We start from the raw sequence: 12,955 nt of genomic DNA, 5'->3' as shown, positions 1-12,955 counted from the left end.
CTGATTGTCTCCAGCACAAGCCCCAACCAGAGCCCGGGCTGGAGAGGAGCCTACAACCGAGGTATGAGCCCTTGACGGGAATTGAACCCACGACCCTTTGGTCTGCAGGCCAACGCTCTATCCACTGAGCAAAACTGGCCAGGGCAAAAACATATTATTTTTTTAAAAAGGTTTCTACATAGATTGTTTCTAACCAATGCAATCAATCTTACCACCCTTAAATAGCAAAAGTATATTGGATAAGATTCCAAAATGGAACACCTAGAACATTTAAACTTTAATCTGTACAGTGGGTTGGACTAAATTTTTTTTTAATAAACATCAATTTATTGTTCCACCCATTCATGCATTCATTGGTTGATTCTTGAACAGAGATCGAACCTGCAACCTCGGTGTATTGGGATGACGCTCTAACCAACTGAGCTACTGGCCAGGGCATTTTTTTATTAAATTTTTTATTGATTGATTTTAGAGAGAGAGGAAGGGGTATAGCTATATATATATCTATATATGGAGAGAGAGAGAGGGAAACATCAATTTTTATTGTCCCATTTATGTATGCATTCATTGGTTGATTCTTGTATGTGCCCTGACCAGGGATTGAACCAGCGCAACCTTGGAGTATCGGCATGACACTCTAACCAACTGAACTACCCGGTCAGGGCTATTACTTATTAATTGCTGTATTATTTCCCATGCGAACAATTATAAACCTACTTTTGCTCCACCCTGTAATGTTCCTATTAACCATTTTAAGAAGTAGAATTTATTATTTTACAGATAAGGAAACTAAAGCTAAATTGGGTAATTTGCCTAAGATTACGTAATTTATAAGAGCTACAATCAGTCATTAAACTTTTTTTACAATTTCTTTTTTTAAATATATTTTTATTGATTTCAGAGAGGAAGGGAGAGGGACAGATAGAAACCTCAACGATGAAAGAGAATCAGCCCTAACTGGTTTGGCTCAGTGGATAGAGTGTAAGCCTTCAGACTGAAGGGTCCCAGGTTCGATTCCGGTCAAGGGCATATACCTTGGTTGCGGGTACATCCCCAGTAGGAGGTGTGCAGGAGGCAGCTGATGGATGTTTCTCTCTCATCGATGTTTCTAATTCTCTATCCCTCTCCCTTCCTCTCTGTAAAAAATCAATTAAAAAATATATAGGAAAAAAAAGAAAGAGAGAATCATTGCTCAGCCACCTCCTGCACGCCCCCCCCCACCCCCCCACCCTGGGAATCAAGCCCACAACCCCTGGCATGTGCCCTTGGCCGGAATCGAACCTGGGACCCTTCAGTCCGCAGGCTGCCCCTCTATCCACTGAGCCAAACCTGCTAGGGCTTTTTTTTACAATTTCAAAGATCACATTCTTAACTACTGGGTATATATAAAGAGGCTCTAGACAAATAAGCACTTTTATATAAGTAGGCTTACATGGATAACAATAGAGAATAAAGAGCCAACATTACCTAAAAACTGTAGCACACTGCTGAAACCACTATAAATCCAGTCAAATATGAAGGACATATCCAAATCTTACAGGGTCTGGAAAAAAACATGTTTGAATTTAATAGACAACATTAAATGCCAATATACATTAAACAACAACATTAACCAACTCTGAGTAAATAACCCTATAACAATCTTACCATAAAGAATTAAACACTCTTATCCAGGCTGGTCTAACCTGATCTATACTGATGTATAAAAATGCCATTAAAATATTAAGTAGAGACCATTTTTTGCCCATCAAAGAAACCAACACAAAGAAGAAGAAGGAAGTTATCAACATGAAAAAGAATTGTGCCGAAACCGGTTTGGTTCAGTGGATAGAGCGTCGGCCTGCGGACTGAAGGGTCCCGGGTTCGATTCCGGTCAAGGGCATGTGCCTTGGTTGCGGGCACATCCCCAGTGGGAGGTGTGCAGGAGGCAGCTGATTGATGTTTCTCTCTCATCGATGTTTGTAGCTCTCTATCCCTCTCCCTTCCTCTCTCTGTAAAATATCAATAAAATATATTTAAAAAAAAAAAAAAAGAAAAGAAAAAGAATTGTAACAGCCAGGACTAGAAAAGGTATGGTAAAAGAGGCATTGTTAGTGGCAGTATAAATTTCTACAAATCTTTCTCAAAACCAATTTGGCAATAATAAGTCTGTTGATACCACTTGACTTAAGAATTCTACTTTCAGAAATTGTCCTAACCCTGACCAGTGTGGCTCAGTTGGTTGAGCGTCTTCCCATGCATGGAGAGGTGGCCAGTTGGATTCCCAGTCAGGGCACATGCCCAGGGTACAAGCTTGATCCCCAGCAGGGAGTGTGCAATAGGCAACCCATCATTTTTTTTCTCTCTCTCTCAAACATAAAATCAATAAAAACATTTTTAAAAAAAGAAATAGTTCTAAATATGGAAAAGCTTTATATATAACTAGGGGCCCGGTGCATGAAATTTGTGCATGGGGGAGGGGGTTGTCCCTCAGCCCAGCCTGCACCCTCTCCAATCTGGGACCCCTTGAGGGCAGTCGGACATCCCTCTCACAATCCAGGACTGCTGGCTCCCAACTGCTTGCCTGCCTGCCTTCCTGATTGCCCCTAACTGCTTCTGCCTGCCAGCCTAATCACCCCCTAACCACTCCCCTGCCAGCCTGTTTGCCCCTAACTGCCCTCCCCTGCAGGCCTGGTCACCCCTAACTGCCCTCCTCCCCTGAAGGCCTGGTCCCCCACAATTGCTCTCCCCTGCAGGCCTGGGTCCCTTCCAACTGCCATTCCCTGCAGGCCTGGTCACCCCCAACTTCCCTTCTCTGCCGGCTTGGTCACCCCTAACTGCCCTCCCCTGCAGGCTTGATCGCCCCCAACTGCCCTCCCTTGCAGGCCTGGTTCCTCCCAACTGCCCTCCCTTGCTGGCCATCTTGTGGTGGCCATCTTGTGTCCACATGGGGACAGGATCTTTGACCACATGGGGGCAGCCATCTTGTGTGTTGGAGTGATGGTCAATCTGCATATTACTCTTTTATTAGATAGGATAGAGGCCTGGTGCACAGGTGGGGGCCAGCTGGTTTGCCCTGAAGGGTGTCCTGGATCAGGGTGGAGGTTCCCTTGGGGCGTGAGGCGGCCTGGGCCAGGGGCCTGTGGTGGTTTGCAGGCCGGCCTCGCCCCCTGGCAACCCAAGCGGAGGCCCTGGTATCTGGGGTTTATTTATCTTCTACAATTGAAACTTTGTAGCCTGGAGCAGAGCAAAGCCTTCTGCTTGCTCCGTGGTGGCAGCCATTTTTTGGGGGATTCATGTATCTTCTATAATTGAAACTTTGTAGCCTTGAGTGGAGGCCTAGGCCGGCAAGGGCAGGCGGAAAGCTTGGCTTCCTCCATTGCCAGGGAAACCCAAGCCTTCCTCCTGCTCTCTGTGGCCATAGCCATCTTGGTTGGGTTTATTTGCATATTTGCTCCTGATTGGCTTGTGGGCGTGGCTTGTGGGTGTAGTGGAGTGATGGTTAATTTGCATATTAGTCTTTTATTATATAGGAAGATGTGCATCAAAGTGTTATATAAGAAAAATTTTAGAAATAATCTATGTTCAAATTAAATTAATTATAGTACACATGACCTATGGAATATTTACCAAAAATGATGGAGTGGGGGCAGAAAGAAGAGAAGAAAGTTTATGATAAAATAAGTTTCAAAGTCTGATTATACCTAATGGAATAAAAACCCTTTTTCTATTTCTCTTGGTCTTTTGAAGTAGTTGGTACCAGGTGGTAAATTTCTATGTTTATCTCTTACTGACACTTTTCAAATCTTTTTTTTTTTTTAAATATATTTTATTGATTTTTTACAGAGCGGAAGGGAGAGGGATAGAGAGTTAGAAACATCGATGAGAGAGAAACATCAATCAGCCGCCTCCTGCACACCCCCTACTGGGGATGTGCCCGCAACCAAGGTACATGCCCTTGACCGGAATCGAACCCGGGACCTTTCAGTCTGCAGGCCGACGCTCTATCCACTGAGCCAAACCGGTTTTGGCTCAAATCTTAATCATATTACTGAATGTTTAAAAAAAAAAATCTTGATCTTCTCAAGCTAGGCCTTCTCGATAAATAAACCTTTCTTACCCTCCTCTCCTTACTAACGAGCAGAATTTTGTTCCTGCAATCAGTTGATTCCTGATTAAGACAATGACTGGCAAACTGTGAAGCTTCATGTGCCAGTATCACAAGAATGAGATCTACAACAGCAATATATTCAGGGTATCCCAAAAAATGTATACACACTTTAATAGCTGAGAGCTCAATTTTGAAAATGAAATTTTAATAAATATTGCCTTTATAATTATTCAAAGTATATATGCATTTTGGGGGACACCCTATCCTATATAATAAAGAGGTAATATGCAATTGACCCTCATGCCCTCACAAGATGGCCACCCCCAAGTCGTCACAAGATGGCCGACAGGGGAGGGCAGTTGGAGGGGACCAGGCCTGCAGAGGAGTGTAGTTGGGGGTGACCAAGCCTGCAGGGGAGGGCAGTGGGGGCAACCAGGCCTGCAGGGGAGGGCAGTTGGGGGGGACCAGGCCGGCAGGGGAGGGCAGTTGGGGATGATCGGGCCAGCACAGGAGAGCAGTTGGGGGCGATCGCGCCAGCTGGGGAGCAGTTATGTGTCAATCAGGCCGGCAGGGGAGCGGTTACGGGGGTGATAAGGCTGGCAGGCAGAAGCGGTTAGGGGCAATCAGGCAGGCAGACAGGCAAGTGGTTATGAGCCAGCAGTCCTGGTTTGTGCACCAGGCCTCTAGTATATACAACAATCTAATACCTTAGTTCTTGTTTTACTCAAGTTGAAAATTACACCTCATTCTACTATTATCATTCTAGGTCATTTAGAAATTGAAACTTGTAGTCAGAGAAAATATATACAAGTGGCTTATCTTTTTTATTTAGGTATTTTATATATGTTCTTCAAAGAGAATCATAGATTTATCGGGATGATCACTTCTTACGTTATATAAATGTGTGAAACTGAAAGGGGAAAGCAAAAAGTCAGATATTGTTAGATGATATGATTGAGTTAGGGACCTGCAAACAGAGTGAAAATCAATGGGTGCCAATCAGTGAGGCAGGAGCCAGAGTGATAAACAAGTCTCAGACAAATTTAGGTATTTGGTCATGCTTGCTACCTATGTATATGGACATAAGAAAGAATACTGACTCAATCTTTCAACTTAATAAAAAAAACAAAACAAACAAAAACAGCTACCATTTATTAAGCATATGGTCTAGCAGTTAAGAGTAGGAGCTCTGGAGCCAAGACTTTACCACTTACTACCCACCTGAGGCAAGTATACTTCATTTTCCTCACCTGTAAAATGGAGCTAACAGTAGCTACCTGAGATGGTGGTTGTGAAGATTAAATAAATTACTACACACAAAGCAAACATATTACTACCACACATCTTGCATGGAGTAAGCATTCAGTATTAGCTGCTATTATTATTTCTTCTTCTATATGGCCCACAGTACTAGGTCACCACTAACCACCCTAACAACCTTTCACAGTGGATATATTACTGTTCCCATTTTACAGAAGAAGAAACTGAAGCTAAAATAACTATAACTCAACTATTAGTGATTGGCACCTCTAAGTTTCAAACCTGGATCTTTCTGACTTCCACTTATAGGCCCTTTCCCATATAGTGACTCTAAAGAAAAAGAAAACATATTTTTCTGACTTTTTGTTGTTGTTAATCCTCACCCGAGGATATTTTTCCATTTATTTTTAGAATGGAAGGGAGGTGGAGAGACAGAGAGAACATCAAGGTGGAGAGACACATTGATTGGTTGCCTCCTGCATGTGCCCCGACCAGGGCCTGGGATCAGCCTGCAACCAAGGTACGTGCCCTTGACCTGAATCGAACCCACAACCCTTCAGTCCTTGGGCCAAGGCTCTATCCACTGAGCAAACCGGCTAGGGCAACATATAGTTTTAAAGGTTAAAATTTGCTTAAAGTATTATATACCATTTTTTAGTCACTTCAGCTCATGACTCTGACGTATAATCCTTCTTCCTCATATCCACATCCAATTATTCCCCAATTCTATCAATTTCTATGGAGAAGACTCAAACTTTCTTTGGTTCCCACAGGAGAACCACCTAGTCAAGAACCTTACGTCACATTCCTAAACTGCTATCTTAATCTCAAAATTTGTTTCTCGCATTTGTACACACCCTCCAGAATGGTTTCATCAAAACGTCAACTTGGACTTGACTTGCATAGTCAGGGTGATTATAATTCCCAGTTTACTGGGGACGGTCTCAGTAGTTATCTCAGTGTAATTATTAATAGTGCTTCCTTTCACTCTCAAAAGGGTCCTGATTTAGGTGTTAGATTATGAGGCCACCCCATACATGTGGATGGAGAGTCACTGGAAGTTTGTAAGCTGAAAGACCATCACTTGAGATGGTCCTTAAGGGACAGATAGGGGTGGAAGAACCAACAGAACTCCAGAAGGGTAGAAGGTAGAACTAGAAGAGGCAGTGGAAAACTGGAAAGCAAAGAAGTTAGCCCCATCACATACAGCTGCAGAAATGTCACACCTGGCTTTAGTGACAAGAAGACAATTATTGAGAGCATGAGCAGCCTGCAGTGGCGCAGTAATACAGGACAGCCTAAGGCCAGTACTTAAAGTACAGCAGAGCCTATCTACACAATTCATTAACTGACCTTGAACGAGTTACAAGTTTCTTCTGCAAAATCTTTCAGGGTGTTATAAAGATCAAATGAGCCCGGCCGGCGTGGCTCAGTGGTTGAGCATCCACCTATGAACCAGGAGGTCACAGTTTGGTTCCCAGTCAGGGCACATGCCCAGGTTATGGCCTCGATTACCTGTGTGGGGCATGCAGGAGGCAGCCGATCGATGATTCTCTCTCATCATTGATATTTCTCTCTCTCTCTCCCTCTCCCTTCCTCTCTGAAATCAATACAAAATATATATATTTTTAAAAAAGGATCAAATCATACAATGCACAAAATATTTACTATCTAGTTGCTGCATTAACAAGTGAATGGGCCTTAGCCAGTTTGGCTAAGCGTATAGAGTGTTAGCCTGCAGACTGAAGGGTCCCGGATTCAATTCTGGTCAAGGGCACATGCCCAGGTTGCGGGCTCAATCCCCAATAGGAGTGTGCAGGAGGCAGTCAATTAATGATTCTCTCTAATCATTGATGTTTCTATCTCTCTCTCCCTCTCCCTTCCTCTCTGAAATCAATAAACAGTATTATTTTTTTAAAAAGTGAATGGGGCAGGAGGTTAATAGGCGGAAGCAGTAAGGAGAAATTCCTCTTTCAAAAAGTTTGAGATGAGCCCAGCTGGTGTGACTCACTGGGTGAGTGTCAACCTATGAATCAGAGGTCACAGTTCGATTCCTGGTCAGGGTACATGCCCAGGTTGCAGGCTCATTCTTCAGTAGGGGTTGTGCAGGAGGCAGCTGATGAATGATTCTCTCATCATTGATGTTTCTATCTCTATCTCTCTCCTTCTCCCTCTCTCTTCTTCTCTGAAATTAAAAAAAAAAAATGTTTTTTAAAAAGTGTGAGATGGAATGAGGGAAATGAGATTTTCTTTTTAAGGAAAGGTGAAGCTTAGAGTATGTTGATAAACTGAAGGGAAGGAGCTAGTGGAAAGGGAGAGGTTAAAGATGAGAGAGAAAGAAAAGGAAGGAGTTAACCAAAGGGGCAAAAGTTTCAAGAGGAGACTGGACTGAGAGCACTTCAAGTCCTCTAAGATTACAAGAAAGGCGGGCCAGGTATGTATAGTGGAGGTGACAGGAATCTGACTCCAAAAGTGAAGAAGGGGTGTAGAGGAATTCTGAGGAGCAGAGTGAGTATTAAAATAGCCACTGTGCAGGAAAAGATCAAGTTAAAAGAAGAGTCAAGTGCTTGGCTGGAGTTGAAAAACTTTTAGCAGTACCAATCTGCACTGATTTCCATTCTCCCCCATTACTCCCCATCCTCACCCTCCAACAATGCTTAAACTTTAGACAACATTGAATGAAGGAGGATTATGGACTTCCAGAACAGGACCTAATAAAAGACAAGGGAACAGGAAATTGAGAGTACTAGTAAGAGAAACTAAGGTGATGTGATCAGAAGTTCAGGCTGAGTGGAAAAAGGTACAAAGGCAGTGGTGCTTAGGGATGGGAATCAATGACAGGGTTCTCAAAATATAGAACTGGGAGAAGAGGAAAGCCTTTAGTAGAAAAGCAGGCAATGATGTAGTAAAAGGGTGAGGTGGGCCATAACTATGCCAGCAAAGCAGAGGCGAATGTGGGGTTCAAGAATTCAAGAGAGGCCCTGGCTAGGAAGCTCAGCTAGTTGGGAGCGTCCTCCACACATGGGAGGATCTCAAGTTCGATGCTGGGTCAGGTCTGCCACGTTCGTGCAGGAGGCAACCAATTGATGTGTCTCTCACATCCTCACATCAATGTTTCCCTCTCCCTTCCTCCCTACCTCTCTTTAAAGAAAAAAGGTTGTAAATTAATCTTAAGGGGGGGGGGGGGGGAGAGAGAGAGAGAGAGAGAGAGAGAGAGAGAGAGAGAGAGAGAGAGAGAAATGGCACCTATTTGTTGCTATAAAATTTGTCCCAAAAGAAATAATTTAATAACATATGGGGAAACTCTGCTTTAGAAGATAATGAGATATTTATATTTCTAAAAACTCGAGGTTTCTAAGAATCTTAAAACAAGCTGGGAGTCATTAGTCATTTTAAAGTAGAGATAAAAATGCCTAACTAGGAATAAAAGTTACTTAGCCACAAACAGATATCTGAGCCCTGAGAACAGGTTACACAACACCATGAACACCCTATTAAGACATGTGAAGAGCAAAGGTCAAGAACAAGGAAACATATACACATCAGCAGATTTATTTATTGCATGAACACCAAACAGGAAAAGCCCTATACAGATTGGAAAAGTGATCTACTCATGTAACATGAAAATCAGTGCAAAGGGTATAGTGGACTAGAACCTCTCAGATTAAAAATAACTTCTTAACAAAAAAAAACCAACCTTCTTAAATAGGCATATCCTTAGAATAAGTAGATTAGTGTTTTCAGACAGGAAGGGAAGAGAAAACTGGGAGGAGTGGCTGCTAATGGGTACTGGGTTTCTTTTTGGGGGTGACAAAATGTTCTGGAATTAGACAGTGGTGATGATTGCACAACATTGTAAATATACTAAAAACACTGAACTGTATTTATAAGGGTACATTTTATGATACAGGAACTATTCAATAAAGGTAATATTAAAAATTAGTCAAATTTGCCAAAACCGGTTTGGCTCAGTGGATAGAGCGTCAGCCTGCGGACTGAAAGGTCCCAGGTTCGATTCCGGTCAAGGGCATGTAACTTGGTAGCGGGCACATCCCCAGTGGGAGGTGTGCAGGAGGCAGCTGGTCGATGTTTCTCTCTCATCGATGTTTCTGACTATCTATCACTCTTCCTTCCTCTCTGTAAAAAATCAATAAAATATATTTTTAAAAAAAAATTAGTCAAATTTATAAATTTACATGGCCTTTTAATATTTATAACAAATTTATATAAGTAATTAGGCAGAACCATTTAGATATAAACTTTAAGAGAAAATATAAATAAACTACAACAGGATACAAATACTCCAAAAAGTACTACTGAAAGAAAATAAAAATTATGATAGTCTAACAAGGCAAATACAGTATCAGAGTAGGATTATACAATCAATATATTAATAACTTTTGGAAGTAAAGTATGGTAGAGCTATGGTAAAATGGATAGAGTACCTATCTAGAATTTTAAAAATATGGATTTAACATGCATATTTTGAAATACTATTATTTTTGGAAGAGTCAATCTTTCTGAGCCCCATTTTCCTCCTACTATAATGGGAATAACCACCTGCCTCAGTGTTGTAAGAATGGTTAAATATGATAATGTACCCCAAAACACCTTGAATACTAAACAATAAAAGATGGTATTAACTCATTCAGACTAAATTAATTAAAATTCAGTGCACAAAACTTTAAATGCCAATTTTCAAATTAACTTCAATATTAACTATTTTTAGGCCTGGTCTGGTATAGCTCAGTTGGTTAGAGTGCTGTCCTGATATGCCAAGATTGCGGGCACATGTAAGAATCAACCAATGAATGCATAAATTGATGTTTCTCTTTCTCTCTCAAATCAATTAAAAATTTTTAAAATATATTAACAACTTTTAATATGAGCAAGTTTTTACTGATACTCGGATTCTGTTTTAAATATTAACAACACTGTCACCAGAAAGGGCACTAGACTAGTTTCCTTCAACTCCAGGTAAAAATAAACTTCACGCCGAAACCGGTTTGGCTCAGTGGATAGAGCGTCGGCCTGAGGACTGAAGGGTCCCGGGTTCGATTCTGGTCAAGGGCATGTACCTTGGTTGCAGGCACATCCCCAGTGGGAGGTGTGCAGGAGGCAGCTGATCGATGTTTCTCTCTCATCGATGTTTCTAGCTCTCTATCCCTCTCCCTTCCTCTCTGTAAAATATCAATAAAATATATTTAAAAAAAAAAATAAATAAAAAAAAATAAACTTCACTAGAAGAGATTAATCATAATTTTTGACCTAATTGTGTCAGGTTTATGATTAAATCATGTACAGGTTTCGGGGGGGAAAGTGGAGGAAGGGGGATGGGTGACAGGGGAAAAAGAATAAACAAATTTTAAAAAGTATAAAATCCATGAGTATACTATCTGTAAGCTAATTTAGAAATTATATATACCTCTCTCTCTAATTGAAATACTAGAAATATAAGTAAGGCCAAAACCTCTTCTTGACCATGTTTTGCAGAATTTCAGCAAGGCCCTGTGCATTACTAAGGATAGAGAGTAATAATGTTCAATGTTCCAAGACAATACTGCTTTATAAATATTCTCCCCTAAAATTGTTAAGATTTTCTTTCTATAGCCTTTAAAGTTTTAAAGCAGTGATGCAAATAAAAAATTCAAGAAGACATTTTAGGAATGAATACATACATTACAATTACAATAATGGAACAAGACCTTTTGGTTAATGTAATCAACAAAAAGTACACACTAAGTTTCCTCTAGGGAAAAGTGACACTCGATTGAAAGACAGTTAAATCTGTGACAAATATAAATAGGATTCTTTTAAGAATGAAAAAACGGGGGAAATCTCTATATTATGAAAAAAGTTGTGTGTGTGTACTGAATTTGCCTATACTGAATTAAGAAAATTAAAATTACCCTAGCTGGTTTGGCTCAGTGGATAGAACATTGGCCTTCGGACTGAAGGGCCCCAGGTTCAATTCTGATCAAGGGCACATGCCCGGGTTGTGGGCTTGGTTCCCAGTAGGGGGCAGGAGGCAGCCGATCAATGATTCTCATCATTTATGTTTCTATCTCTCCCTCTCCCTTCCTCTCTGAAATCAATAAAAATGTTTTTTAATGAAAATTGACATAAGCAATGACAAATTCAATCCTTAAATATCTTTAACTGAAATTGTTCTAAAAGCTATACACAAGGAAAAGAAACTTTTCAACATTGTGATTTTAAAATTATTTGCTTAATAATGTTTTGCAGATAAATAATTTAAATGAGTTACAGACAAGTGTACATAAAGAAGAGGGTGGAAAAATAATCATTACTATAGAATTCTGATTGGTAAGCTTCAAATGATGTGGCAGCGATTTTTATTTATTTTTATTTTTTTAAATATATTTTATTGATATTTTACAGAGAGGAAGGGAGAGGGATAGAGAGCTAGAAACATCGATGAGAGAGAAACATCGATCAGCTGCCTCCTGCACACCTCCCACTGGGGATGTGCCCGCAACCAAGGTACATGCCCTTGACCAGAATCGAACCCGAGACCCTTCAGTCCGCAGGCCGACGCTCTATCCACTGAGCCAAACCGGTTTCGGCACGATTTTTATTTTTAATAGCCCAATCTTTTGTCTCAATTCTTGCTTGAAATGCAAGGAAAGGGAAGTTAAAATGTACCTTATTTAAACTGCTAATCTTCATAATTATTGAAACACTTCTCTAACATTTCTAAAATAAAGGCAGCACCTTCCTTTTCCGCAAACTCAGAAAATGCCAATGAACTATAAACTTGAAAGTTCAAAATATTTCGGTAATGAATGCAAATCCACTAACAATATTACTTATACAACTGCTTTGATACATCAGCACCACTAATCATTGACAAATTGTAAACCTTCCTTTATTCCTCCTCTGTACAATGGAAATGATACCACTACCTTCCTTAGTGGATTGTTGTGAGCATAGCTAGCGCTCTCAAACAGTAGTCAATAAATGTTCCTTTCCTTTTCTTTCATTTGCTTCAATGTGCCTTACTCTTAACTGGTACTTAACACTGAACAGACAACATTCTTCAGAGTACAGACTCTGATTTAACAACATGCAAATAATACTAGGTTTAATTTTTCTAGATAAAAAGATTTCTTAACCTCAGTTTGCCCACGTACCAAATACCTTAAATTTCTGACGAGTTTGGTTTTTTTGACCTACAATATCAGAGTTTTCGCTGCTGTCAAAACAAATTTCTATCTTATAAAATCTTGGAACAATTTATGAATCATTACAGTTTCCCCTAGTAGTGGATCTTTTCCCACTCAAATGGGACTTGAGCTGTGGGACCTGAGCTGTGGCAAGACAACTACTAGTAGTAAAGCTCAGTGTGCCCCTACACTAATTGGGAGACTGAAAACAACACGCAATGTCACAGCCTCTTGAGCTGTCAAAGATTCCTGCCGCCTTCACCTTACCAGGTGAGGGAGGAAACTGAGGCCGAGGGGAAGGAAGGGCTTGCCTGTAGTTTAGAGTCACCTCGTTCTTTCCTGAAATAACCCACCGTTTGACTGCACCGGTGTCCTGCCCAGAGGACCAACAGAGTGGCCCCGCACAACAGAAAAGGAA

General features: G+C 40.9%; 1 protein-coding gene across 1 annotated transcript in view; it reads right to left on the bottom strand.

Moving 5' to 3' along the window:
• Window positions 1–12,955, bottom strand: part of SAR1B (secretion associated Ras related GTPase 1B) — a 30,332-nt gene that overhangs the window by 17,059 nt on the left and 318 nt on the right. Inside the window, exon 2 of the mRNA XM_080672396.1 lies at window positions 1,468–1,543. Coding sequence (XP_080528522.1) covers window positions 1,468–1,525 — 58 coding nt within the window. The 5' untranslated portion in view covers window positions 1,526–1,543. The remainder of the gene's footprint in view (window positions 1–1,467; window positions 1,544–12,955) is intronic.

This window comes from Plecotus auritus, assembly GCF_963455305.1.
Source record: "Plecotus auritus genome assembly, chromosome: 6".
NCBI classification, from domain to species: Eukaryota; Metazoa; Chordata; class Mammalia; order Chiroptera; family Vespertilionidae; genus Plecotus; species Plecotus auritus.
This window is presented reverse-complemented; position numbering and strand designations above follow the sequence as displayed.